Source organism: Callithrix jacchus, chromosome 14 (genome assembly GCF_049354715.1).
Source record: "Callithrix jacchus isolate 240 chromosome 14, calJac240_pri, whole genome shotgun sequence".
Classification (NCBI taxonomy): domain Eukaryota; kingdom Metazoa; phylum Chordata; class Mammalia; order Primates; family Cebidae; genus Callithrix; species Callithrix jacchus.
The window spans coordinates 41,448,299-41,475,578 of NC_133515.1; the positions used below are offsets into that span (position 1 = coordinate 41,448,299).

The 27,280-nt window shown below is 47.8% G+C and overlaps 2 protein-coding genes and 1 non-coding gene across 9 annotated transcripts in view; 1 reads left to right on the forward strand and 2 right to left on the reverse strand.

Moving 5' to 3' along the window:
* Nucleotides 1–5,109, reverse strand: part of FBXO41 (F-box protein 41) — a 29,581-nt gene extending 24,472 nt beyond the window's left edge. For all 6 annotated transcript variants that reach the window (XM_008980509.5, XM_078349073.1, XM_035272297.3 and 3 more), the window contains exon 1: nt 4,890–5,109. The gene's annotated coding sequence lies outside the window, so the exon portion shown is untranslated. The remainder of the gene's footprint in view (nt 1–4,889) is intronic.
* Nucleotides 5,110–13,625: 8,516 nt separating this feature from the next.
* EGR4 (early growth response 4) lies at nt 13,626–16,240 on the reverse strand. 2 transcript variants are annotated; one of them, XM_035272301.2, is made up of 2 exons: nt 15,873–16,240; nt 13,626–15,472 (listed from the first exon to the last, which is right to left on the reverse strand). In XM_035272301.2, exons 1-2 carry the CDS (start codon nt 16,006–16,008, stop codon nt 14,151–14,153), a joined length of 1,458 nt encoding a protein of 485 aa, XP_035128192.2. In that variant the 5' UTR covers nt 16,009–16,240; the 3' UTR covers nt 13,626–14,150. The 2 variants fall into 2 exon arrangements, with proteins under 2 accessions (XP_035128192.2, XP_035128191.2); XM_035272300.2 differs by having other exon boundaries at nt 13,626–15,475.
* A 5,101-nt stretch (nt 16,241–21,341) lies between these two features.
* On the forward strand, nt 21,342–21,446 carry LOC118147578 (U6 spliceosomal RNA). The gene has a single exon (XR_004734022.1). It is a non-coding gene; the product is annotated as a U6 spliceosomal RNA (small nuclear RNA).
* The last annotated feature ends 5,834 nt before the right edge of the window (nt 21,447–27,280 follow it).

Consider the following 27,280-nt stretch of genomic DNA (forward strand, 5'->3'; position numbering starts at 1 on the left):
GCAGGTGCTCATGGGGTAGTGTTTGTGGACTGAATGAATGGCAAGGGCTTGATCAGATTTACAGTTTAGAGAATGAAATACAGACAGCCAAAGTCAGGAAGAAGGTTGTTCGAACACCAGAAGTGAAAATTATTAACAAAGGTAGCAGGAGTGCAAATGAGGAGAAGGATGGATATAGGAACAATTAAGGAAGGAGAGTTGAGAAGACCTGGTGACACAATGACTGTGGCAGGTAAGAAAGGGAAGACTCAAGGATAAGGCTCAGGTTTGGGTCTTAAGCAATTGGGGAGATGGGGATGTGACTCAGTAAGGAGGAAAAATGGAGGAAGGCAAGTTTTGAAGGGAGGTAAATTTGGTTGTGGATTCCATGAGTTTGAGGTTCCAGTGGGCCATGGAAGTAGAGATGTCCAGTACATGGATTGCAACATGGAGCCAAAAATACAGTTTTGGCAACTTGCGGGTGAAAAGGAAAGTGCTTAATAAATGAGCAAGTTCAGGGAGAAGGTGTAGAGAGAGGGGAGCTGCGGGGGAAGATGCACCCTCAGAGAGGCTGAAGAACCAAGAGGTTCCTAAGAACCAGCAGCAGAAATGGGAGTTCTGGCAAGGAACCTTAGGTAGGAGAGGATGCCCAGGAGAGGAGTGGGCAACAGTAGAAATAATGTTAACAACACAAGTAAAAGCAGAAGTGGGAAGGGCCCACTGGGGACTTTCAAGAGGCCTGCTTTGATTGGCCTGGCTCATGTGGGCTGAGGAGTGAGTGAGGCAAGGACTTGAGGAGAGAATGAATGAAAACAAGAAGCTCAACTGTGAAGAGAAGGAGGTAGCATGGGAGAATCCAGAAGCAGTTTCTAAGATGGGAATGACCTGAACATATTTAAATGCTTCTTAAGGCTAACCTCATTCTACTCTATATCTTCACTTCCGCTGGCTTGGGGCACAAATAATTCAATGCCTTAGACCTGAAATTTATAGCAATGCTTTTTTAAAAAGTGCCTCTTAGAAGTAGCCAGTAGAGAAAGAGAGAATGGAAAGGGTTTTATTTCAATGTTGGCGGCTCAAAGCTTAATGTGACTAATGCTGAACTCACAATACCACAACACCTACCTTCAAACCTTTTTTCTCCTGGCTCCTAACCCAACCAATACCCTCGTTATCTATTCAGCACCCTGGATAGCAACCCCTAAGCCATCTCTGAATTCTCAGTCCCCTCTCAGATTTCATCAATCACTGATTTTTGTCAACACTATCTTCTAAATATTTAATTCTGTCTACTTTTCCTAAAGCCACTTCCCCAGTTCAAACCTATATCCCCTTCTATCTGGACAATTGATATTGTCTAACTGGAGTCTATGAATCTTCCAGCTTTGAATTCTCATGGCTTCCAAAGTTTTTTTTGCATATATTGATCCAGTCATGTCACTTTTCTAAAAACGTCTTGGAAGGATGGCCACCTTCTGAGAGGTGACATCCACCCAGCCTTGCACACCGTCAAGACTGGCTGGAATCTAACCATCCCTGAGCTCCGCCAGCTCTAGCTTTTGTCCTGCTTCTCTCCCATGTGCATCCTTAGTGTGCCCTACAAGGTTTTGCTCCATGGGGAAATGCCATGTGCTGTCACATCCCCAAGTCTAGGCTCATGCTGTTCCCTCTTCCTGGGACTCCTGGGCCTAAATTCTGCAGGCCCAGCTCAAATGCCACCTTTTCCTTCAAGCCTTCCTTGACCTCTCCCTCTTCAGCTCAAATCACATCACTGCGTGAATCACTCTTTACTGTACCTCTTCAAGGATGTGGCAACAGGCATCACAGACTGATAATCATGGACATGTTTTACCTCAGATACCTCCTAATGCATACAGTGGAAGCAGGGACAATACAATTGATTCATCTTCACACACAGTAGACATCAGTATATCGTTAGAGGAATCACAGTGAATAATGGAGAAACTGATTGATTTTACGTAACCAAAGCAATTTCTACCACTCATCATCATGGAACTGGATGAACTAGTTACAATTAAATAAATCCCAAAATCACCTTGAATAACAGGTGACTTCCTGATTCTGCTGGTCACTTACTGGGAGGTAAAAGCTTGCTGTGTCTTCTCAGTGCTACTGTTTTGCTCTAGCTGAGCTCTAAGGCTTAGGGCCTGTCTGCTTCATTCCCTTTTATCCACCCAGAAAATGATGTCCAGCACAAGGTCCATGCTAGGCACTGGGTACACATAAATGAACAAGAGTTGTGCCATTAGGGTGCCTGCAGTTTAACAATCAAAACAATGAATACTTGTCTACCAATGATTCTGGTCAGACATCATGCTATTCACTTGGTCCTCACAACAATGCTGTCAAGTAGGTGGTACTGCCTCCATACTAGGATGAGGAAACTGAGGCTCAGAGTGGCCAAATCACTTGCCCAAGGAAAGTCTGTAATGGGACTGTTTGGTGGTCCCCCGTGAGACATGCCTCCTAGTATTCCTGCCCTTCCTTATGTGCTCTCTTCCCACACTGACTCAGGGATTGGCCGTGTGACTTGCTTTTGCCAACTGGACATTAGCAAGCCTGATGCAGGCAGAGGCTTGATCAGCAGTTCTAACTTAGGTCTTGTCCTCTTGGAATACTCCCTCTTGGGATCCAGCTGCCACATAAGAAACTTGGGCTAGACTACCAAATGATTAGATGCCACATGTATCGAGACCCTGGAGAATGAGAGGCTATTTTGATGTCCCTCTCCTGCTAGTCTCTCAACATAATGCAGCTGTGTGAGATTCCATGTGAGACCAGCAGAGCCCACACCCACAGTCACAGCTAACGCCAGACCATGAGGAATAATACATCACTGTTGTTTTAAATCTCGAAATTCTGGGGTAGTCCGTTACACCCTAATGAATAACTAAAACCATGACAAACTAGGATTTGAATCCAGTACTACCTGACTACCAAAGCTTATGCCATTGGTCTCACATTGTGTTCCTTCTGATTGAGTGGAATGTCATACTAACACAGGTTGGCCCATGGTAGCATGCAATAAATATTTGTTAAATGAATGGATAAAGGGTGTGATAGGTCACCAGGGAGGTAAAGCGATCTAGGGAATTCAAAGGCAGGATGGCAATTACTTTTCAACAACCATCACCCCCTTCCCATTACAAATATTCCAAAACAAGGCTGGGCACAGTGGCTCATGCCTATAATCTCAGCAGTTTGGGAGGCTGACAGGAGGATCACTTGAGCCCACAAGTTCAAGACCAGACTGGGCAACATAGGGAGACCCTGTCTCTACCGGAAAAAAAAAATTAGGCAGGTGCAGTGGCACATGCATGGTCCCAGCTACTCGGGAAGCTGAGGTGGGAGGATCACTTGGGCCTGGGAGGTCGAGGCTGCAATAAGCCATGATCATGCCACTGCACTTCAGCCTTGGTGAGAGAGCAAGACCCTGTCTAAAACAAACAAATATTCCAAAACAAAAGCGAAACCATTTAGGCATCCCTAAATCTAGAAACAATTGTCTGGATAGCACCAGACTCCCTCTCTGTGTCTGCCTCTTTCTCTGTTAAATTCAGATCAGGCAAAATTGAGATGGTAATAGAGTTTGTTTTCTGATGGCCCTGCCTCCCTGCCCCCAACTCTCCATTACACCCATGGCATCTTCTCTCTTCCTCCCACTTGGCCTTCAGGGCCCAACAGTTCTTTCTCTCTCTTTCCATATAAAATCCACATGCAGAAAAGGGGCTGAGAAGGTGGAGATTATAGAAATGGGAGAGGAAGGTTTGGATGTTAACAGATGGATTTACAAGCCAAAGAAATGAAGCTCTAAGCTCGGTACCCTTAGGAGGCATCTGCCAGCAGGCAGAGGTATCCTAAGGATGGGTGAGGCAGCTGGAGTTGTCCCTATTATACCCCTATTAGGCCCCTGTGGGTGGGGAGTAAAGGAATGCCCACTGCCTCTATAAATCCCTGTGAATCCCCCAAGAAGGCTGGGGCTATGGCTCTCCACACCTGTGGCTGTGGCCCCAACGTGTATTCCTCCCATAGTAGTCAATCCAGCCTGGCAAAGACCCATGGGGTCAATGCATCCAGTCCTCTGCCTTCTGGCAGCCCTGGCACTGCTTTTTCTGTTCTAAGCCCACCCTCATTCTCCTGCTCCTGCAAACAGGCACACACCTCCCAAGGTCACACACAGACTCCAGCACCTGGATCCCACACCCAGAAAACCATCTGGGCCCCTCTCTGCAGAGAGACCTAAGGAGAGAGCAGGCCCACACTGTACTCGCCGGCAGAATGTGGGCAGTGCACACGGGCCCCATGTCACACACACTCACATGCAAAGCAATGCGGAGGGGCGCACATATCTAGAGACACTGTGAGCACTGTCACCAGTGCAGGCACTGGATGTGGAGACAGAAACATGTGTGCACACACATGCACACCTCCAGACTATCACACGTGCACACCGGCACGCACAGACAACCCGCACAGGTGCCCAGCCAGGCCTTAATACCAGGCCCCTCCCCCAGCCCCTCAGAAGCAGGTGGGGAGGATTGGGGTTTCAGGGCCCTTTCCCTCCTCCTTCCCTCTGGCCCCTGCTCTCCAAGGTCCAGAGTCCCAGTGGGGTTCTGGAGCCCGCCCCTGCCCCAACGCCAGGCTCCGGGAGCGACAAGCGAGAGGGGGGAGGGGAAGCCTGGTCTTGAAACGTTCTGATTTTAATTTCTTAAATTAACCCCTTCCCTGCCTCTGGCCTGGCCTGCCCAGAATCCCTCCCGGTTGGGCGGCCTCGCGGGCCTCCTGAGGGCTGTGGGGGAGAAGGAAGGCGAAGAAGAGATAGCGGCTGGGGTCCTCCCTCCTTCCCTCTCCGGGAGCAGTCCCGCAGCGTGCCCGCGACTCGCCCTTACCTCCTCCACCTCGCGGCGAGGCCAAGCCCAGCGGCCCAGGGCTGGGGGTGCAGAAAAGACCCCGAGTGCCGGGTCCGGACGCAGGGCCGCCTTGGGGCCTCGGGATCTCGTTCACCTCCGCAGCCTCGGGTGGCCGCCGCGGCTAGCGCCCCCGCCTCCCTCTCGGGGCGGGGGCGGCCGAGCCTCCCAGCCAGTCGCAGCGGGAGGGGCACACGAACCCGGCGGGAGGAAGGATGGAGGAGGAGGAGGAGGGGGAGGAGGGGGAGGAGGGGGAGGAGGGGGCGCGCGGCCCGAGGAAAGCAAGGGAAGGGGGAGGGAGGCAGCGCGGAGGTGGGGCGGAGCCGGCTCCTCCTCCGGGGTGGGCTCTCCAGTAAGCTGGGGAGCTGCAGAGGAGGCCAGAAGCGGCTGCGCCAGGACCCCACGTTTTCTGCTAAAGGTGGTTTCGATGCGGGAGGGGTCTTCGGCGCCGCCCTGGGGTGCAGGGACGGCTCCCAACGCGCCCCTCCCGGGTCTCAGCCTTCCCGGCTCCCGGCACCGCCCAGTGCACTCCCCGCCCTGGGCACCTCCAGCTGTGGCTTCTGCTGGCCACCTTGAATCAGGGCCTCTTCGCCCTAACCCTGCCACACTGGTTTGGGCCTGCTTCCACTCGGGGGCAAATCGGGGGTAGGCGGTTCTGTGAATCCGGAAGGGGGAGGGCGCGAGCGCTACTCCTGAGACATGCGCCACGGTCCCTAAGCGGCTTCGTGGGCAGCGCGCCTGGGTCGTGCACCCGGCGACCTCGGGTCAGACGCTTGGTCTCCGCGGAGACCGCCTGGGACGATCCCCTTTTGGCGTTCCTAGGGAACCAGCAGAGCTCCTGCTGGACCCCATCTGGGGACCCAATTCTGCTCTTAAAGTGCCACCTAGGAACACGTGTCCCCATCATAAATCCCATCCCGAACCTAGAGGAGTAGGAAAAGGGCAGTGGCCTCCAGGGCCCTGGTTCCCTCCTACCCACTCCCTCTACTTGGCTAGGATAGTAGCCAGGCTTTTTGGGACTGGAGCACCTAGAGGGTCCCACCTTTGGCTTAAGGCCTATCTGGATGGTGAGGCAGGAACCATCTGGCTGTTGTGAACTTGGATGAAGTCCCCAGGGCTGCAGTGAGGCTGAGAAACCACACAGGGTTTGGAGGCTACCAAGGCCAGAGCTGAGCTGAGTCTTAGATGAGAAAAGAGGGAGATGTTATTTCAGCCTGAGGGTGGTGCTTGGGCAGGGCTGTGCACATGTGCCTTGAGGGGCAGTCTGATTGCAGCAGAGCAGAAACCCAACTTAGTCCCAGGATTCCAGTAAATCTGGGGCTCATGGGAACTTTCTTTGATCTCCATCCCATTTCTGTAAAGGCAGAGGCATTGGGACATTCAGTATCAGGAAGGACAATTTGTAAACTTGTCAGTAGCTTTGGGGGAATGGCAATTTTAATAAGGACAGAGGCTGTGCAATGGCCAGTCAGGTCGAATTCCCCCTCTCTTGATCTTCTCTTCCTCTCTGTAGCTCCTGAATTTCTTTCCTCCTCGAGGAATTCTTCTGAGATTGGGCAAATAAGAAATCACTTTTCCTAATGCCTAAACAATAACAGCTCCTATTAACCAAGTGCCCAAGCATCATGCTAATTATTTTTATGCATATCAGTTACTCTTCCTAATATTATTATCCCCACTTAGCAGATGAAAAAGCTAAAGTTTAGAGCTCAACAAATGGCTTAGTCAGGATTTGAACTCAAGTCATCAAACTCCAAAGTCTGTGCTCAACCACAGTTCCCTCCTGCCTTCTCTTTGCTATAATAAAGTCCACTGGACCTTCACCTGATTCCCTAAATCCACCTGTTCTTGCAAATGGCCAAAAATGTCTGTATATTGTCTTAGTTTTACCTTTGTTGTTGTGATGTTTCTCCTCACTCTGTGCAACCTGTGAATGTGTCAAAACAATCTGGGACATGCATGGCTATGTATGTGTGTGCTTTTTTGCATGTGTGCATGAGAATGTGTGCACATGCATGTGTACATAGGACATGTATCTGTGAGCACATACATACCTGTGTGCATGAGTGTGCATGTGTGTATGTGTGGGTATGCGTTCATGCATGTGTATTTGCACGTGTGCACGTGTGTGCGCATATGTCCATGAATGTATGCAAGCGTATATGTATGCATGTGTGCCCATGCTACATTTCACAGACAACGGTTCCTGCTTGGTTGTTATGGGAACTACAGTTCTAAAAATGTTAAACTGAATCCCACTCCATGTGAACCAGAGAAACCAAGAGAGAGAGAGAGAGCTCGGTGACAGAGACACCTTTGGGGTCCCAGAGCTGAGGGAGAGAATTGTGGGCTCAGCAAGAGCTGGAAAGGCCCAGACTAGCCAGAGGTGTAGTCCCACTCATGAGACCCATGGCACCTGGCTGCAGACTCAGTCCTGCTTTTCCCACATCTCCCTCCTTATCCTTTCTCCTCCCTCTTCTCTTTGCCAGCTTCGTGCTCTCTAACCACCCTCCTTCCCTCCTCCTTCCCCTTTCTCTTTTCCTTCTTCTCCTTTTGGGTTTGTTTGTTGGTTTGTTTGTTTTGTTTAACTAATAAACACAATAATTAAGCACTTTAGTTTTAGGCTTGGTGGTATGGGGAACACAAATGTGGATCAAACAAGGTTTCTGCCCTTGAAGGTGCTCAAGGGTAGGAGCATTTGGATAACCGATAGGGGAAAGGGAGGGGGCAGAGCAAAGCACAAAGGGAGAGATGACAGAGGAGGTTGGAAGGTGAATTTGGATCAGATATGGAGGGCTTTGACAGCAAGGGTGAAAAATAGGTATTTTTATAGGAGTGTGGAAAGCTTGGTCAGTTTGGGATAAAGTGCTTGTTTGTTGTAAATGGTGTTTCAGGAAATTTTCATTAGTGCTGGGCAATGTGGAATGAAAGAGGGATAATGGAGGCAGAGGGATCACAGGAAGCAGTTTTGGCATAGTGTAGCCTGTCTCAAGTAGGGTACATGAGTTAGGGTGAAAGGAGAGAATAGAGCAAACATACTGGGTTGCTTTCTCAAGCTCTCCCCCATATCCCACCTCATCAAGATATGTATTATTCTTTCCCATCATTCCTGTGTGAGAATCAGGACTTGAATCAGCTACTGTTACTGATATGTGTTGTATTTCTTAGGTGCACCAGAACGTAAAATAGTTGGGAACCACTGGCCCAGCGTGTAGTAGCACTCAGTATTTGTGGAGTGAGTGGATATTTAGATATGCACTGGTCTTGGAACTGGAAGGCCCAGGTTCAAGGCCCATTTCATTCTCTTATTAACTATCTGCTCTTAAGAAAATCCCCAAACATCTTTGGCTTCAGTTTTCTCTTCTATAGAGTGCAGTGCAGTGTTCGCGCCAAGGGCTTGAGACAGTTAGCATGACTCGCCCCATCTTGGCTGCTGGACCTATCTGCTCTCCCCCCGCTCTCAAGGGCTGTCAAGTCGAGGTAAAAATGGCTAAGCCACTGAGGCAAAAACAGAATGCAGAGTAAGGGCCTGCGGTTTATGAGGACATTTTGCTGACTGCTTCATATCCCCTTTACTCTCTGTGTAAGCAATAGGCTTGCCACAATTGAGATGCCTGAGAGGGGCAAAGACCCCTGCCCATATTTTCTCAGGAGCTGAGCCTCTGTTCTACCTCCTGACGGAAAACATGATTAACAAGCCACCTTAAGGGCACCATTGTTTGCTTGCACTGTGTATCTTTGAAAAACATATATTAACTCTTAAACTGCTTTGCAAGCTATTACCACAAGCCCCCTTAAAACTGCTTTGTGAGCTGTTATCACAAACCCCTGATAAGTATTTTTATGTGATTTCTGTTCCCTTTTCTGTTTACCCCCTTTTCTGCTGAGCTAGAGTAAATGCTGAGCTAAAGTAAATGTAACAAGAAAAAAGGTATAAAAGCTGTAACCCACAAAAATAAAGCTGCTGCTTGACTACAAGTCATTCAGACCTCCAGACTCCGCTTTTCTTTCTTCTTTCACTTCCACGCGCTCTCTCCCTCAAGTTGAATGAGACATCTACGTTGGTGGTCTCAGGGACTTCCGCAGGTCGGTAGCCCCCTGGCAGACGTGCCGGACCCCACGTCTGCCAGGTTTGGACAGTATGTTCTTTTAAAAAAATATTTAAAAAAAATAGAGACAGGATTTTGCCATGTTGCTTGGGCTGGTTTGAACTCCTGGACTCAAGCCATCTACCCTCTTTGGCCTCCCAAAGTACTGGGATTACAGGCATAAGCCACTGTGTCTGGCCTGGACAGGATGTTCTTATAAACTCCTTCCAACTGCAATATGATGTGATTCTATGAAATTGACATAGCCAAGGTATATGTTTACATGGAGGGAGTACCATGGACTAAGGTGCTGGCAATAGGCACAGAGAGGATGAATGTGGGAAATATTTTAATAGAAGAATTAACATCATCTGGTTTCTGTTTTCAACAACATCATTGACTAGATAGCCCAAAGACTCTTTGTTGAGGGGGAACCCTGCAAGAGTTGAGGCAAGGGTCTGAAGCCTCAGCATGTTTTCATATAAACATAGAATTAGAATGGAATTAGAGATATAGTTACAGTTATTCCTATATATAATCATAAATACATAGCTATTCATATGGAATCATAAATATATACACATGTATAATCATATGATCTTTAATCTTACTAATAAGTCTCAGGTCAAGAAGTATTGGTCTGAAGTGGCATTGGAAAAAAGGCGACCCTAAGGCAAGATGCTCTAAGTCCTCTGTCACACCCACATGAGGGCTGCTGGAGGACGCCTCAGCTGTGTGGCAGTGTCAGTGCTGTGAAAGCGCCTGCTGTTTAGCCAGCTAGGGAAGGTTAAAGATGGCTGAGACATCTCCTACCTCAGGGGAATGAGGAGAAAACTCCGCTCTCCTTGAGCTCTTGTAGTAGCCCTGACGGCTGTCAGGAAAGCCCACAGACATCCAGGGACTTAATTGTCTCATGTGGTGCTGTGCTTCAGCAGTCACGTTCCATAGCTACTTTCAAGTTCTGCTTCTGCACCTGGTTCCTCTTTTTCTTACAAGATAAGAATTAGTAATAGTAACAAATCTTAGTGATCTTATTTCTTGATGAGTATGGAAAAAGTGCTGATGCCTTAGGTTTTCTCCTCACCTTGGCTTCTTCAAAGTCTTGGGCCCCCTGTCTCCAAGATACATGATTTACTTGACCCTATCACTGACCACCATTACCTCATCCTACCTGTCCTTCCCACTGTTTTGTACTCAATAAAAATCAGAGCATCCAGGCACTCAGGGCCACTGCTGAACTCCACGCTTTGGTTGAGAGTGGATCCCTGGGCCCAAACTCTGTTTTCTCTTTCTTGGTGTCTTGTGTCTTTTATTTCCACGGTTTCTGGTCTCCACACCTGCAGAGAGGAACTCACAGAACCTGGTAGGGCTGGACCCTACAATTCTTGCTACAAAATATATGGACTGCTTTATAAAATGTGCAGACATCGGTTGTTATGATGAAATGCTTAGTTGAGCTTGCAAAAAAGGGGAAAAATCTATATGGACCAAAATAGGGGGATCAAGACAAAGAAATATAAGCATGAGATATGCCATGACTAACCCCAGCAGGTATGAGAAGGGAGACACATGGCTTGTTTGTCCTGACCTGGGTCCTGGTTAGAGAAGGGGCAACTGCCTCTGAGAATGTATGGCTACTTAAGTGGGACTCTAAACTCAAAACATCTGCATGTTACAAGAACCTCAAGCCAAAAAATTAACAAAAGATTGGTCTCCGTCAGGTGATACTCTTGGAGTGGCTGGTAGAAGCAAATAGGAAACTGCTCAGGAGAAACATACCGTCACCCAAGGCCACAGAGTATTGCTGCCCAAGTAAATCACTACTGAAGTTGAGCTCACAAGCTAAAGATTATGATACATAACAGGAAACAATATACCATGAATCAGAGTAGAGAAGATCCTGAAGAATTACAATAAGATACAGCAAGTCTAAGTGACAGCCTGGATGTGTGGGGAGGGAAGAAGCAAAAGTGAATCCTACAGAGCTGTAGTTACTTGAGTGATTCCAGGGAAGCAAATAACGTTGCTATTACCAGAAATATGGAAGAGTGATTTGATTTTAGACAGATTGTATTTGGAATGGTGGTGGGACATCCATATGGGGGTATTCATTAGAACCATGGGGCTGTTTGACTTAGAAGCCATCTATGTAAGAATGGTAGCCGAAGAACTGGCAATCAATGTACTCTCTAAGGAAAGTGAAGAAATAGGAAAGAAGAGGGTTAAGAACTGGTCTAGGAAAACACTCACATTTTGAGGAATAGTTGAAAAAGAGGAGCAAATAAGGAAAATTAGCTCTTTGACAGTCCCGATTCTGGTTGGGTCGTAGGTTTGGATTGATTTTCGGATTGTGTGGTTTTAATTCTTTCCATTTCTTTTTTGTTGTTGTTCTTTTTGAGACAAAGCCTCACTCTGTTGCCCAAGCTGAAGTGCAGGTAGCACGATCTTGGCTCATTGCAACCTCCACTTCCCAAGTTCAAGTGATTCTCCTGCCTCGGCCTCCCAAGTAGCTGGGTCTACAGGCACACACCACCATGCCTGGCTAATTTTTGTATTTTTAGTAGAGATGGGGATTTCATTATGTCGGCCAGGCTGGTTTTAAACTCCTAACCTCGTGATCTGCCTGCCTCAGCCTCCCAAAGTGCTGGAATTACAGGTGTGAGCCATCGCAGCCAGCCCAATTCTTTCCATTTCTATCTGAACATTCTCTTGCCTCAAAATCCCTAGGGGAAACTCTAACAAATGGGAGCAGTGCCCCTTGGGACATAGCAGGAACTTCTCAACTAGAAGTTATAGAGCCAGACTGGGCTCTGGTACCAGGACTACTACTAAGTCACTTCTTTGGGGTTCAGTTTTTTTCATCAGTGATGTAAGGCCTAGGTGGATGTGAGGACAAGGGGAACAATAGAGCTGATAGCACTTGCTGGAATGCTGCTGGAGAGGGCAAGATTGGGGTGATCAGAGGCCGGCCACTGCATTTCCTCCTTTGTTCAGGTTGTGTGGTTTGAGACCAGTTGATTGAAATATGGGCTATTATGCTTTTCCTTTACCTACTCTGCATGAAAAGTGAAGCCAGGTGGCCCATGCCTAATAAGTGAAAGATGTGGTCACTTAAATAGTAAGACAATGGGGGTCACCATTATCTTGCATCTCCACAAATCTACCACTTACTTATCACAGTGCCTGGCAGTCCATCTTTTGAGCCTCTTCATAGGGTTAAACATTGCCCTCTGCAGGCTACTCTTCTAAAATGTTAATTCTCCTAGAAGAAGGTAATATTAAATCCTTTACCGCAAATTAGTTTCTTAGATACATGATACTCGGCCACATGAAAGCACTTAACACCCAGGGAGAGAAAAGGAATGAATTCTCTGAGTTGGTCATTTTATCTCTGGTCAGCTGGACTGTGGGGTGGAGGGTGAGCATATCTGAGAGTGAAGGGGTGAAGAAAGAAGCAAAAGGATCAGAAGCCAGTTTGATTTGGCATCATAGGGCCGTAGGCTCTCTTAATTCAAGAACAGCTCAGCTCAGAAGAGAAAAGAATGAAGTCCCAAGACACAGGCACTCTTTCTTCCTTATCAGAGGGGCATTGATGCAGAGAGATGGAGAGCACAGCAGTCTTTTTATGCTCCAAGGTCTGCCCAAGGTGGTCAGAAAGAGTGGAAAAGCTTTGGGTAGGGAGTTCAAAGAGTAAAAAGGGGCCACCTTTGCCATTACAAGGTCATGCTTTCCTTATCACCCTCCTAGCCTTCCTCTGATCCCAAAGCCATGAAGGGTTCACTTGATAGGACAGCTGGAGAAAGGTAGCTGTGACAGGCACATGGCTGAATGGTAAGGCATCACTCCTAGAGAAGATCCTTTTTGTGGGAAGAGCAACTAAGGTTATCATGAGTCTCTGGCAAGGGCCTGCTCCTTGCTATATTCAGGTGTGCTCTAGCTAAATGGTGAGACCCATTTTGGCCCTGACCCCATGTGACTCTTGAACAGCTGCATAGATACTGTCTGGAGCCTCTGTGACACTGAACACTCTGGGTTTTCACAAATGGCACCAAAATACTGACTGCAGCCTTTTGCTGCTATTGCTACTGCCTGGAGCTCCCTCTAGCTGCCAAACCTGCTTCTCACCTTTTGGTAGGAAGCCTTTTTAAACAGTACTATTTAAGCTTAGGGGCCTCCATTCTGGGGTTGAAAAATGAGGGTTGGCTTTGAAGTTAGACAGATTTGTTTGGCCTGTCTGTTCCCAGCCTGAGTTAACTACATTGTTCCAGCAAACTACCATTGCTTCCACATCTTTGAAATGAGGTCTATGCTTGCTTTATTTGGGAATGTGAGGATTAAGGAGAATAATATATACATAATGTTGAACACCTATGCCTTCTAACCACTTTGAAGTTCCAGGAACACCTCCAGCCCTTAGGTCAGCTGTGATTAAATTCGTTCATTAACCCAACACACATTTATCGAATGCTACTCTGTGCCACAGTGCCTGGCAGGTGTGCCTGACAGTGGGTGTGTAATGTGTTAAGAGCCTGTACCCAATGAGCGTGGGGGATCTCCTTTATCTTCTGGCACATGTGGTCCTGGGGGAGAAGCTGGGGGTAAGGGTCAGGAGCTTACATGGCAGATTCAGTAAGCTTTTAGCACAATAATTTTAATTGCAAAAATAAACAGTTTTGTCAACTGCTTGAGATTAGCGTCTGCTTTACAAAAATTAACAACAACAAAAGGAAGAAAACCCCAAAGCAAAACGTTACATCCAATGGCTGCTGGATAAGACACTGCTGTACAAAGTCCCGCGCGAGACCGGCTCGGCGCTGCCCCAGCCTGTCCCTGGGGGTTATAAAGGAAGGCGTGGGGCGTGCGCCAGTTATAAAAGACCGTTTCGAGTCCCACGATAATGCCTATTCACTGGGGGGTCTCAGAAGACTTCCCTCAAAGCGCGGCTAACGTGGGAGACAGCGCCTGGACCGCGGGAGCTGTCCGCGGAGCTGGTGCTGAATAGGGCGTGTGCGGCGGGCGCTTCAAGGAAACTGGAAGCGGGACGGGAGGCCGGCCCTCGGGCGTGCGAGGAGGTGTTGGAAGAGCGGGGAGGGGAACCAGCCGGATCTCACGCGCGCCAAGTGGCGGCGCTCCAACGCATAAACCCAGCTCTTCTTCAGAGGGCGGCGAAGGAGAGGCCCAGCGAGTAAAAACCGAGGCCCTTGAGCCGCTCCTCGGCGCGTGCCTTCTGCTTGAGGTGCACCTTGCTGTGCCGTTTCTTCTCATCGCTGCGCGCGAAGCGGCGGCCGCACACGTCGCAGGCAAAGGGCTTCTCGCCGGTGTGGGTGCGCACGTGCGTGGTGAGGTGGTCGCTGCGGCTGAAGTTGCGGAGGCAGATGCGGCACTGGAAGGGTTTGTGGCCCGTGTGGATGCGCAGGTGGCGATTGAGCTCGTCGGAGCGCGCAAAGCTCCGCACACAACTCTCTACCGGGCAAGCGAAGGCCTTGGCGTGCGGCCGTGGGCAGAAGCAGCGCGTGCTGCATTTGCCGCCCCGGCGCCCCTTGCGCCGCGCCTTGGCTGGGGGGAAAGGGGTGGGCTGAGGTGGCGGCACGGGTGGCGCAGCCACGCCACTGCTTCCAGGGATGTCCGCCACCAGAGGTTTCGGGAAGTCCGCCACGGAAGCGCTGCGAAGGCCCAGCGGGGAAAGCTGAGGCTGCGTACTGGCCAGAAACTCTCCACCGTCCCCGCTACTCCCTCCCTCCCCACTAGGAGGGGTCAGAAGCCCAGGGAGGCCCTCAGCCCCCTCCCCTAAGTCCCCCGGGGCCAGTGGGAAAGCGTCGTAGGCCCCGGTGGGGTAGAGTCTGTTGGCTGGGATGGCTGGCAATTCCGCAGGGCAGCTGATGGACAGCAAGTCCTCAATCTTGGTACCTACTGCGGGAAAACGAGCCTCGGGGGCGGCCTGGTAGCCTCCTTGTGACCCACAGTTCCCTGGGACCCCCACAGAATGCAGCTCCCAGGGTGCATAGGGACCCTTGAAGGCAGAGGCAGCGTCCAGCGCTGGCGAGGCGGGAGGCGCCCGGAGGCCCGGCTTGACGTCGGGCGGGGAGAGCTGAGGCTCATACAGGCACTGCGAGGGGGCCCCCGCGCAAGGCGAGGACTCCCAGAACGCCTCTGGGAAGGGGGCTGCGCCCAGATCCGGGGAGTAAAGGTCCGGTGGACCTGGCAGCAAGGCATCAGGCCCCGCGGGAAAAGGGGCATCCAGCGGGGATCTGGAAGCTGCTGCCTCTGGACCGGGGAAGGGTGCCAGCCCTAAGATGCCCGACATGAGGTTGAAGAGTGCCTCCGGGTCGTGCGGGTGTTCGGGAACTGCCTGAATGAAGAAGCTACCGCTGTAGCTGAGGCCGGGAGGGGGTGTGGGCGGAGGCCCCTCCAAGAAGCAGGAGTCGGCTAAGTCCCCACCTGCGCCGCAGCTGTTCAAAGCCCAGCTCAAGAAGTCTCCTGCTGAGGAGGGAGCAGGAATCAGCTCTGGGTCCATCGAAGGGTGCACCCAAGTCCACAGCCCCTACCCACGAAACTCTTGGTGCCCGCGGATATACACAAAGTGCCTTTTGCACATTCTGATTCAGCAGGGGTCCACATACGTCCCAAGAAGCACACACAAACATGCACACGCAAAACACACGTGCACAGGCAAAAGGGCGCTCCGATATCCGCACAGGTTCCTGCGGAGGCGCTGGCGGCCCTGTGTGGGTGGGAATGGGGGTGCGCACCCCAGGACTCCTAAGCCTCCCATCGCCCTTATTCTCATAGCTCCAGTGTCCCCATCCCTCCTGGTTCCCAGGTATCATGCGCCCCCGCGCTGCGCTATCGTCTGAGCACCCCTGCTCGCCCTCCTTACCTCCAGGGTAGCCAGTGGCCGCGGGAGCGTCCCTGGCGGGCAGCCGGGGCAATTCACCGCTGGGTTCGGTGCAACAGTCTTCAGTGGACTTAACGAGGAGCGCGTCGGGTTCAGAAAACTCGCCAAGGTGGAGCATGGCGCGGAGCCGGCTGTGGGGCGCCGGGGGCCTCGCCCGCTGGGCTTGGGGGCGCGCAAGTAGCGGGGAGGCCGGCGGTAGGGGTTCCCCGCGGCGCGCAGACCTAGGCGCCCGGGCTCTTGGCTTCCCGCAGTCACCTCTGGGAAAGGAGTTTGGGAGCCGCGGCGCCCTCGCTCGCCCGCACCGGCCTCGGGCGGCGGCTGTTCGCCTCTCCAGAACGCAGCCGGGCTCCCCCAACCCACAGCCCCCCCACTTATATAGCTGCAGCGGCGCTGGCTCCGGGCTTCCGATTCCCCGGGCCACTGCCATTTTGGGAGGCCCCGGTCCTGCCGCCGTGACGTAAATGCCCAAACATGGACACAGGATGTGTGCCGGGGACTCCCGAAAAGGAAAGCTCGAACTGTGACGTTGTTGTTGCCGCAGCCGCTGCGTGCGCGCGCGCTCCCCAAGCGTGGAGCTGTGTGTGTGTCGTGGCCGCGGATGCGCCTGTCTGGGGCGTTGCACCGCGCCGTGCAAACCATCCAGTAGATGCGCTTCCCGCCTGGAGATAGAGGCCTAGGGGCAGTAGGGGAGTACCGTGGCTTTGGGGTTCCACGGTTTTGGGTTCGAATCCGCCCTCTGCCACTGACAAGCTTGACACTGAATCCCCCTTAATGTCGATTTCTCACCTGTGCATTTGCTATGGAGAAAAACTGAATTAGAGCACATAAACAACCAGGCATACTCAGTAAACCATGGAGATTATTGCCGTTCATTTCTTTCTTTCACGTCTGTGTGTTTTTCCATTTTAAGGTGTGTGTGTGTGTGTGTGTGTGTGTGTGTTAGGAAATATAACTTATTTAAATTAAAAGGTACTATAATACTTGTTAATAGTAGTGGAAAATTCAACTAGCACAAAAGGGTATATTCTAAATTGAAAAGTAAAAGTCCCTCTTCTCTCCACCCACCTTCATTCCAAACTCCTGAAGTAACCACATTTAAGTTTCTTGGGTATTCTTTCAGAAGAATTTTATGCATATTCAAACATACACATGGTTCTGCAATATTATCATTATTTTTCACTTAAAATAACTTAGAGATTGTGCCATGTCCTAACATAAAGACCTTGTCATTCTTTTCCAAGGCTGTATAGTACTCCATTGTAAGGGAAGACCTTGAGTTAGTCGATTTGTCCCCTGTCTGTGAGCATATAGGCAGTTTCCAACCTTTTACTTTTACCAAGGTTGGAGTCAACAATCTTGACTATATATGTGAATGTCTGTGGGATAAATTTCAGTGAGTGTAATTATCTGCCAAAATATATGTAAAATTTTGATAGACAACTGGCAAATTGTCTTCCAGAAAAGTAGGACCAATTCCTGCTCACTCTTCCCTCACCCACAGGGGATGAAATGCTTCTGTAGACCATTTTTTCTGCCTTCATACAAATGACTTTCACTCTAAGAATGTTGTTCCCAGCAACACACAGAGAATCCATGGGAAATATTTCCCTGGAATCAGTACTCGAAATGATTGGGTTTCTTTTGAGGAAAAAAAATGCTAGCCTTAAGGAGGCTGTGAATCTTGGCTGCAGAAGCATCAGAACCAACTCCAGCAAAGAAGCTAGCCTACTCTCCTACTCTCATCTCTCTTCTGCTGTGCTTTTCCCTCTGTCTCATTCTCTCATTCTCTTTTTAAAATATTTATTTTATTTTGTATTATAGCACGTTTAACTCCCTTCTGGAACCAAATTAAATAAACACATGGGAGGAAAGATTAAATAAATACATAGACTAGCATCTTCTTCTTTATGAAGAGCATTAATTCCTAGGACTCTGTGTGCTGGAGGATAAGGAGGGCAGGTCTAGGGCTCCCCCTTCCTTCTCTACTTTCTTTGAAATAGAAGCAAAGCCCTTTGGGGGTGGCGGACTCAGCGTCATGGGCAGTATAGCTCTCAGCCTCTCTTCCCTCCATACTCTCCTTTTCAAGAGAGAGCCCAAGAATGCCCAAACCCCACCAAATTGTCAGTCCTTTCACCCTTTGTCCATTATCCAAATATCCATTCATTCATTTTCTCAATGTACATTCATTCGGTATTCATTTCTTAAGTGTCTATTACAGGCCAGAAAGTAGACTTTGGTTTTATGTCTTCTGGGACCCTGAGCCCCATCTCCAGCCCTAGGTGCCCAGTCCTCATCCCACAATGACCCCATAAGTGTTTTCACAGAATGTGTTCCTTCACAGAATCATCTTCAGAACATATATATGCTGACACACTTGTATGTGTCTTCCACAAATCATACAAAGGGTCATGCACTTTCAGCATGTCTTACTAAATGGCTACACAATGGTTCTGTATTAGTAGCACATTTATGAGCATGTAGGAAATGCAGAAACCCACCACATGTCTGAAAAGATTAGACACACCAAACACGATTTCCCTTATACTCTATTTCAGATCCAGGGTTGATTCTAATCCAAATGCATTGCCAAAGCCAGGTGAGCCCACACCAGACACGCAGGGCACACATGTCTCAAATCCACTCTGGCATCACACTGCCTAGGAGGGAGGGGGAGGGGAGGAGTTTGGCTGGGCTGGTGTCCAGGGCTCCCCAGGTTGCCCCGTCGGGCCAGATTGGTCAGCCCCAGGTTGCCAATCCCTTCTGCTGTTCTTCCCTCTGCCACAGCATTCCTCCTCCTTCTTAGTCACAGATAATTCCCCTACTCCCTTGGTGAGTTGCCAGGCCTTTGCTGTTCTCTGTCAAGGGCTGTTGGACTAGGTCTGTGTTAGGACAAGGGTCCAAGTCACCCTAACTTTCTCATGTTAGAGGCCAGACCTGGGGGCAGGGCTTGGGGATGGGTAGGAGTGACTAGGAGAGGAGATAGAGAAGAGACAGATTGTGCTCTGGGTGTGGGCTGGCTCACACCCCCATGTCTGTGATACTCACCTCCAGTGGACACACATACACACACTCATGGTCACACAGGATGGCTATCTCTGGAGGGCAATTTGCAACTGTATTTGGCTCCTTGAGGACTGGGAGGGAATATAAAGGGGGCTGAGCATTTTGTAGCCCTTTCCAGCTTGTCCTTTCTTCTCCCTACAAAGAGATTCTTGGCCCAGAGAAAATAAACGTCTTTGGGAGGGGAAGGAAAAGAGAGGAGCTTAGATCTATGAGTCCCCTTTTAATCACACTTCAAATATAAAAACACAAATGTACCCAAGGGAAATAAAGGAAATCACATCCATTGAGCACTTTACAAATATTTTATCCTTCAATCTGCACAAAAGTTCTATGGAGTAAGAAATTGGAGACCATTTTCAAAGGTGAAGAAACAGACTCAAAAAGGTTAAATGACTTGATTGGCACCACACTTCTATTCAATGGGAGGGCTGAGAGTCAAGTCCAGGCTAGCCTACTCTATAAGACAATTTAGGAAAAGATAATTAATTTTACAAAAGGATTCACTGTAAGATGGCTTTTGATGGAGAATCTCCCTGTAGCTTTCAAATAGAATGTGATGTGCAAACTCGAGCTGGCTGGTTCCCATCCCTGCAAGAATTCCCTGGAGTGATGGTCATGGATAAGAAAACAGTGGATCACAACTGGTACTGAGGAATAGCACAGATAAGATTCTTCGGATCTCTTGCTTAAGTTGTTGGGGTGTGTGTGTGGGTGCCTTGGGGAAGGTAGAGTGAATTTTCTGTTTCCATGGGAAAAGGTAGGAAGGAGAATTCACTTTCTAGACAAGCATCAAACAAACATTTACTGAATGAATTAATGAATGAAGAAATTCATTCATCAAATGTTCATTGAGCACAGCCCAGTGCCAGGCTCTGGGCTTCAGATGCTGATGCCGCAGTGCATGAGACTGGAAGCTTTGAATCCAGGGAAGGAGGTGGGGTGGGGCAGAGGGAGGGTAGAGGGAGCCTCCCTGCTGTCTCTTCCGGGGTGGGGGGGGTAGGGCTCAGCCCCTGTCATAGTTCTGGTTATGCTACTGCTCCCTCCTCCACACCCTACCTTGATCTTTCTGTTCTAAATATCATTGTGCTCAAATAATAGTGTATATATTTTAAAAGACTCCAAGAAGACAGCTGCCTGGGAGTATTAATCATGAAGAGGCCAGTACTCGGTCTCCATGGCGACTCCTGACAGCGAGTGCTGAGGAACACTTCCATGTCCCACTTCCTGGGGCCATGGAGAGGCAGGGACACTGCATCTCTTACTCTTCTTTTCTCTCTGCCTCTCCTTTCTTTTCTCTTTCTTTCCTTTCCTCTCTTCTTCTCTTCTACCCTCTCCCTCCACTCCCTCTTTTTTCTTTCTAAAAGATTTATTTAAAAGCAGGGACAGAGGCAGGGTCAGCCATCAGATTAACAAAAAACATGGCCAATGAACCCTCAGCAGAGATGAAGTCTGCATCCAGCCTCAGTGTCTGCAGTGCCCAACTCCACTCCCAAGACCTCTGCAGTGCCCCTGGGCTTCCACAATCAGTAGGGCAGAAGTAGTCTTATCATCTGCCCCTGAGGCAAGAGGAGAATGTCAGGATCCTTCTCTGTCCCTTTTCTCTTCCCTGCTCATAGCCCATCATTAGTTTGTGGTTTGGATCATTATTGTGATTATGAGTATGGCTATTATTTTTGATGCCCACAAAAGAAACAGGCTTATTAAAAAAAAGACAAATGTTAAAAATTATAATGCAAAGAATGAGAATATCTTTCACTATCCTGTACACACACACACACACAGACACACACACACACTTTTAGGTTGATTCCTAGAGATTTTTTTCAGGCATATTCAGGCAACATCCATTTAGTTAACAATCATATTACCATTATTTGTATTTACATCCATGGGTTCATACTATACACAATCTTGAAACTGACTTAACACTGTACCTTGAATTTTTAAATTTTTTCCATAATGATACCCATCTATAGTGTTGACCTACAGTGTTGGTAACAACTTCACCAGAGTATTTCATTGTGTAGATGTATATAATTTTTTAACTTGATATTTTCCTGTCTTTCTTTCATTATTATAAAGAATCTGGCTATATGTAGCCTTTTATATATACGTGGTGCATTGATGGGGTAATAATACTACAGTATTTTAGCTAACACTTGCATGTCACTTACTATGGGCACTATCTGACAGGTATTGAGAGCTTTACATGTACTCATCATTTAATCCTCACCACAACCTGATGAGTATTATTATTATCTCTATTTTACAGATGGAGAATTGAGCATGCAACACTAAGAAGTTTGTCCAAGCTTACCAGGTTAGTGATGGTGCCAGGATTTGAACTCACACTGTAGCCATAGGCTAGATTACAAAAAGTGAAATTTCATGCTCACTTTAGCAGCACATATACTAAAATGGGAATAATACAGAGAAGAGTAGCATGGTCCTTAAAAAAAAGTTAAATGTTTAGGACAAAGGTACAAACATTTAAAATTATTTATATTGTTAAATATTCCTCTAAAAATATTTTTCCAATCTCTGGGCCAACTAGCAGCATATGAAGACCAACTGGTAAGCAGAAAGAGGCATCCTAATGATATTTTAATTTGTGCTGTAAAAATTATCATTAAGGACGAGAATCTTTTTTGGGGGGACTTAGTATTTCCTTTTCCATGATATAGAGGCTTAATGCCTCACCAAAAGACTTTTGAGTGGAAGCCTTCCTTATGCTCCTCACGTCCCTGCAGTGGACACTGAAAGCGAGGCTGCTCTGTCAAGGACTGGGTGGGGACATTGGGTGTGAAGCTTCTGTACCCTCCTTACTCTTGTTCTTTCTATTTTGAATTCTTTCTATTTTTATTTATTTATTTTTTGTAGAGATAGGGTCTCACTGTGTTGCCCAGGCTGGTCTCTGAACTCCTGGGCTCAAGCGATTCTCCCACCACAGCCTCTCAAAGGGCTAGGATTACAGGTGTGAGCCAGCACACATGGCCTGTTCTTTCTATTTTGGATCATAGGGAGAGGTGGTGAGGAGAACAAGGTGGCATCATGCCATTAGGAAAAGTGGATTCTTCCAAGGTGGCTTGGCTTCTAAGCTGTTCTCCTACAGGAGAGAGGGAGGTTATTCTTTCTCTCTTCTTCCATTCTACAGCCTTCCTTTGCAACACTGGACAGAGCTGAGAGGTGGATGATCACAGAAGAAGTGTGTCTAGGGTGGGTTCTAGGAGGGTCAGAGGTAGGGGGACAGTTACAATGACTTCACACTGCTACTGCCCTGTGATTTGGAATCGACCTCTCATCAGCCCTTTGGATCTAAGCCTGCTTCTCCCTTTGTGGGCAATAATGGACTTGGATCTTGTTAAGTGTTTTTATTTGATTAAATAATGGTGTTCAGAGCACTAATTTTCAATTCATGTGTTGAGAAAGTGAAAAGGAGGCTTAGTCTGGAGACTGAGAGACCGATAGCTCTAGAATAGAATTGGAATCAGAAACAAGCCTTCTTAACTTATCTATCTGGTATGTTTCTCTCTCGCTGGCCTCCTTCTGTTTTCACTTATCTGAGCTTATCTCACTGTCTGTCTTTTCACCATCTCTCCTCCCCCGTCTTGCTATAGTTTTCTTTAAACCCTTTGATGTAGATTGGTCATTGTACTGAGCTTAGACAATATAATTGAAATGCCCAGGCAATTTGTCTACAGCTAGGTCCATTGGGCCATAGCCTGGGTCCTCTGTGTGTCCTTGAACCCTGTCCATCATCATCAGGCTGGGCTTCTGGTTGCAAATGACAGAAATGTAACCTCAATTAGTTTAGACTACAAAATAAAAAAAAAAAAAAGAAAGGAAGGAAGGAAAGAAGAAACTTATCACATATCTAAGGGAATGGGGAATCCTAGGATGTGTCAAACAACCAATCTGTGAGCGCATCAGGGACACATTGGGTGTCAGAGGCTAAGAGTTTTCAGAATGCTCTCAGCTCCTCTTTTTTCTCACTGATAACTGAAAACCTGGCCATTAATGGATTGTGTGTTCTACACTTCAGCTGCTGTGATAAATGGATTTTCATTCCCAGTTCCAGGTAGGGAATCCCAGAAAAGACCTTTGCTTTTCTCCCTAGGACAATTATATGACTAGCAGGCAGGGTAATATATAGTTGACACCACTAGGGTCTTGTGCTTGTGCTTTGAGGGCCAGTCCCAGAAAAGAGGAAATCACTGTGAGCCAGGAAGACTCCCTTGTCCTTGAGGCAAGAACTGGGTAGCAATGAGCTCTGGCAGGTTCTCATAACTAGGGGCAGAAACAGTTGCCTCTGCTTAACAATGCCCCTAGAGCAAGTCGCCTACTCCATCTGTCTGCCAGCTCCAAGGAACACTGCTCAAAATAAAAATCCCTAATTAGCAATTCCTTCAATCCAGAGCAAAACAATTTATTTGTTTCCTAGAATAATCTGGAGCCACATTTGGCTTGGCAACCAGTGGGTCCCACATGTTCATGCAGTGTGCCATGTGAAGATTCTGGCAGGGAGCTTTATTCAGTTAAGGCATGAGGGGGAGTGCCCTGGGGGTCACCTCCCCAGGGAGCAGCAAGTGGGGGCCTAGAACAGAACTGGTTTTTATCAATGTTGTGCAGCGGGTTTCTGGTACAGGGTAGGTAGCAAAGGAAGAAAGTTCAACAGGACTTCTAAGTACCTGCTCTCATAGAGGCCAAACCAGTCATCCCTACATTTGTTAGGGACACTGCAGGGGACATAGAGAATCTAACAATAGAGTAAAACCTCAAGCCAGGGCGTCAGAGGAACTGATTCTGACCCAGTTCTGTCACTGGCTTGTTTTGTGACCTTGAACAAATTACTAATACTCTCTGCTTGTGTTTACTCACCTGTGAAATGTAGTATGTTATCTTCTCTATCTATAGTCTCAGGATTAAGAGTCAGAATTAACAAATTAAGTGGTGATTGAAGCACAGGTAATTGCTACCAAAAAAAAAAAAAGGCCGGGGATGGTGGCTCACATCTGTAATCCCAGCACTTTGGGAGACCGAGGCAGGCGGATCACCTGAGGTCGGGAGTTTGAGACCAGCTTGACCAACATGAAGAGACCCCACCTCTACTAAAAACACAAAATTAGCTGGGCGTGGCAGTGCATGCCTGTAATCCCAGCTACTCTGGAGGCTGCAGCAGGACAATCACTTGAACTGGGGAGGCAGAAGTTGCGATGAGCCGAGATCGCACCATTGCACTCTAGCCTGGGCAACAAGAGCAAAACTCTCTCTCTCACACACACACACACAAAAAGGCAATGTTAGAAACAATAAATCCAGTTAATAAATAGTGAGTAATTCTTCCTACCCCAAATGTGTACCCTATGTTTTCTGGGCATCTACTCATATGGGGGTGGGACTGGTCACTATGGCCTGAATTTCATGACTAGTTGTTTTCTTCCAATCCTTACTCTCATTCATTCATTATTCATTCATCTAAATATTTGTTGAGGACTTAATACATCAACCAGTTCAACAACTTATTGCAGAAAGGTGTGAGGCATGTGCCAGTAGGAGAAGGACTGGATGGGTTGAGATCACAGAATGAAGCAGGAGGTAGTTAGCTAATCAAGATATTCTGGGAAGGCTTCCCCAAGGAAGTGACATTTGAATGGAGACTGGAAGGTTACGTAAAAGTTAGCCAGAAAAGGGAAAGGTTGAGTGGGGATAATCTAGGCAAAGGGGGCAGCATGTACAAAAGCCAGAAGGTGAGAGAAAAAAGACAAAGGAGGAGAAAAGGACTCAGGGAACTGGCAGAAGTCCATGATGGCTGGAGCATAAGGAGGGAAAGAGGCTGGAAAGGGCAAGTGGGGTCAGGTTAGAGAAACTGTTGGACTCAGGATCCTGGAAGACCTTTTAGTCAGGTTTAGGGATTTGGACTTTTTTTTTCCCACCTATCTGATCACAAGCTTACATGCATAGGCATTTGGACTTTATCCCTAGGATAATAAGATGCCATTGAAGAGATTTAAGCTGTATAAGTAATGCGATTTTTATGCTAGAATGACCAATGTGATACAGCATGGAAGGTGACCTAAAGGGGAGGTCAGTTAGGAGGCCGCTGTGGTAAGTCAGGTGAGAGTGGACCCTCAGACTGAACAATGGGTGGCAACAGGAAAGGAGAAGCTTTCAGAGTCAGCAGCCATTTAGGACCTCTTTTATAATGGACACATGGAGATGAATAGTTACTTGAGGAGCAGAAGAGAGAGTAAGGAGTCAGGGTTGACTCTTGGGTTTTTTTTTTTTTTTAAGACAGGGTTTCACCAGGCTGGTCTTGAACTCCTGACCTCAGGTGATCCACCCGCCTTGGCCTCCCAAATTGCTGAGATTACAGGCATGAGCCACCATGCCTGGCCCTTGGGTTTAGTTTTGACCTTGGGTTTGGTTTTGATATATATTTTTTCAAGACAGGTTTTGATGCTCTGTTGCCCAGACTAGAGTGCAGGGGCGTGATCACAGCTCACTGCAGCCTTAACTTTCCCCAGCTCAGGCACTCCTCCCACCTTAGCCTCCCAAGTAGCTGGGGCCATAGGCATGCACCACCACACCCCACTAATTTAAAATTTTTTTCTGTAGATATGGGGTCTCACCATGTTGCCTAGGCTGGTCTTGAACTCCTGGGTTCAAGCAGTTCTCCTGCCTTGGCCTCACAAAGTGCTGGGATTGCAGGCATGAACCACCATGGCTGGCCAGTGGTCATTTATTTAGGTGGAGAATCATTAGGAGAAACAGAGACTTCCTCTGACCCATCGTGGTTTATTTATGCAGCTATAATTTACATACAGTAAAAGGAGCAAATCTTAAGTGTACTTACCATTTGATGACTTATTTCTTTAGAGACAGAGTCTCTCTATGTTGCCCAGGCTGGAGTGCAGTGGCTATTCACAGGCAAGATCCCACTACTGATCAGCATGGGAGTTTTGACCTGCTCTGTTTCAGATCTGGGCCAGTTCACTTCTCCCTAGGCAACCTGGTGGTCCCCCGCTCCTGGGAGTTCACCATATTGATGCCGAACTTAGCGCGGACACCCGATCAGCATAGCGCACTACAGCCCAGAACTCCCGCACTCAAGCAATCCTCCAGCCTCAGCCTCCCTAGTAGCTGGGACTACAGGCACGTGCCATGGCACCCGGCCATTTGATGACTTTTTAACAGAAATCAAGATATAGAACATTTACATCCTCCAAAAAGTTCCCTTGTTTCTCTTTCTCGTCAGTAGATACCCCCTCTTTGGGGTAACTGTATTTCTCAGTTATATCACTATAGCTTAGTTCTGCCTATTCTTGAACTTCATATACATGGAATAATTCAGTATGTACTGTTTTGTGTTTGACTTCTTTTGCTCAGCATAATCTCTGTAAGATTTACCCACTACATGTTTTTCATGCATCAGTATCAACATATGTTTTGTATGTATCAATTCTTTTTTCTCAGTCACTAACTTTCCATTGTTTAAATATACCTGTTTTTTCATCCATTATCCTACTGATGGAAATAGATTGTTGTTGTTTGCTTCTATGTTTGTTTTTAGGAGATCAAAAGGAAGACAATTTAGAAATGAATGACAAGGTGATGATATAACAGTTATAGGCCGGGCACGGTGGCTCACACCTGTAATCCCAGCACTTTGGGAGGCTGAGGCGGGTGGATCATGAGGTCAGGGGTTCGAGACCAGCCTGATCAACATGGTGAAACCTAAAAATACAAAAAATTATCTGGGCGTGGTGGTGCATGCTTGTAATCCCAGCTACTCAGGAGGCTGAGGCAGGAGACTCGCTTGAACACGGAAGGCAGGGGTTGTGGCGAGCCAAGATCACACCATTGCACTCCAGTCTGGGCAAAAAGAGCAAAACTCCATCTCAAAAAAAGTTATAAACCCTTATGATCTACTACATAGCTTTAAAATACATCAGTCTGAAGTGTGATTGATATATTTTATCACACTTTAAAGATCTCATTTACTTCAGCAAAAAAACTTTAAATAATTGAGTAATTACTAGTTGTAAACTTAAGAATGTGCAAGAAGAACATGAAGAAAATGACAAAAATTTTCTGAAGGACATTGAACAAGAGATGAGGGGGAGATAGGTCTTCTTGGATGGGAAGACTCAATATTATGAATATGTCAGTGTCAGTGTTGGTGGGTTCTCTGTGAAGCAGACATTGAGAGGGATGGCTATAAGGAGGTTATTTGGGAGTAACACATGTGAGAAGATAAAGGCAAGATTGGACAGGAGAGTCTCAGTGCAATGAGCATCTGACAGTCTCAGCCAATCCAGCGACGAGTT

Excerpts from the sequence above, each read along its gene's own strand:
- EGR4 (XM_035272300.2), bottom strand. The coding sequence starts at position 16,008 with ATGCTCCACCTTGGCGAGTTTTCTGAACCCGACGCGCTCCTCGTTAAG. Across the intron at positions 15,476-15,872 it reads GGCCACTGGCTACCCTGGAG|CAGGAGACTTCTTGAGCTGG; the intron begins GTAAGGAGGGCG and ends CTCCCTCCTCAG.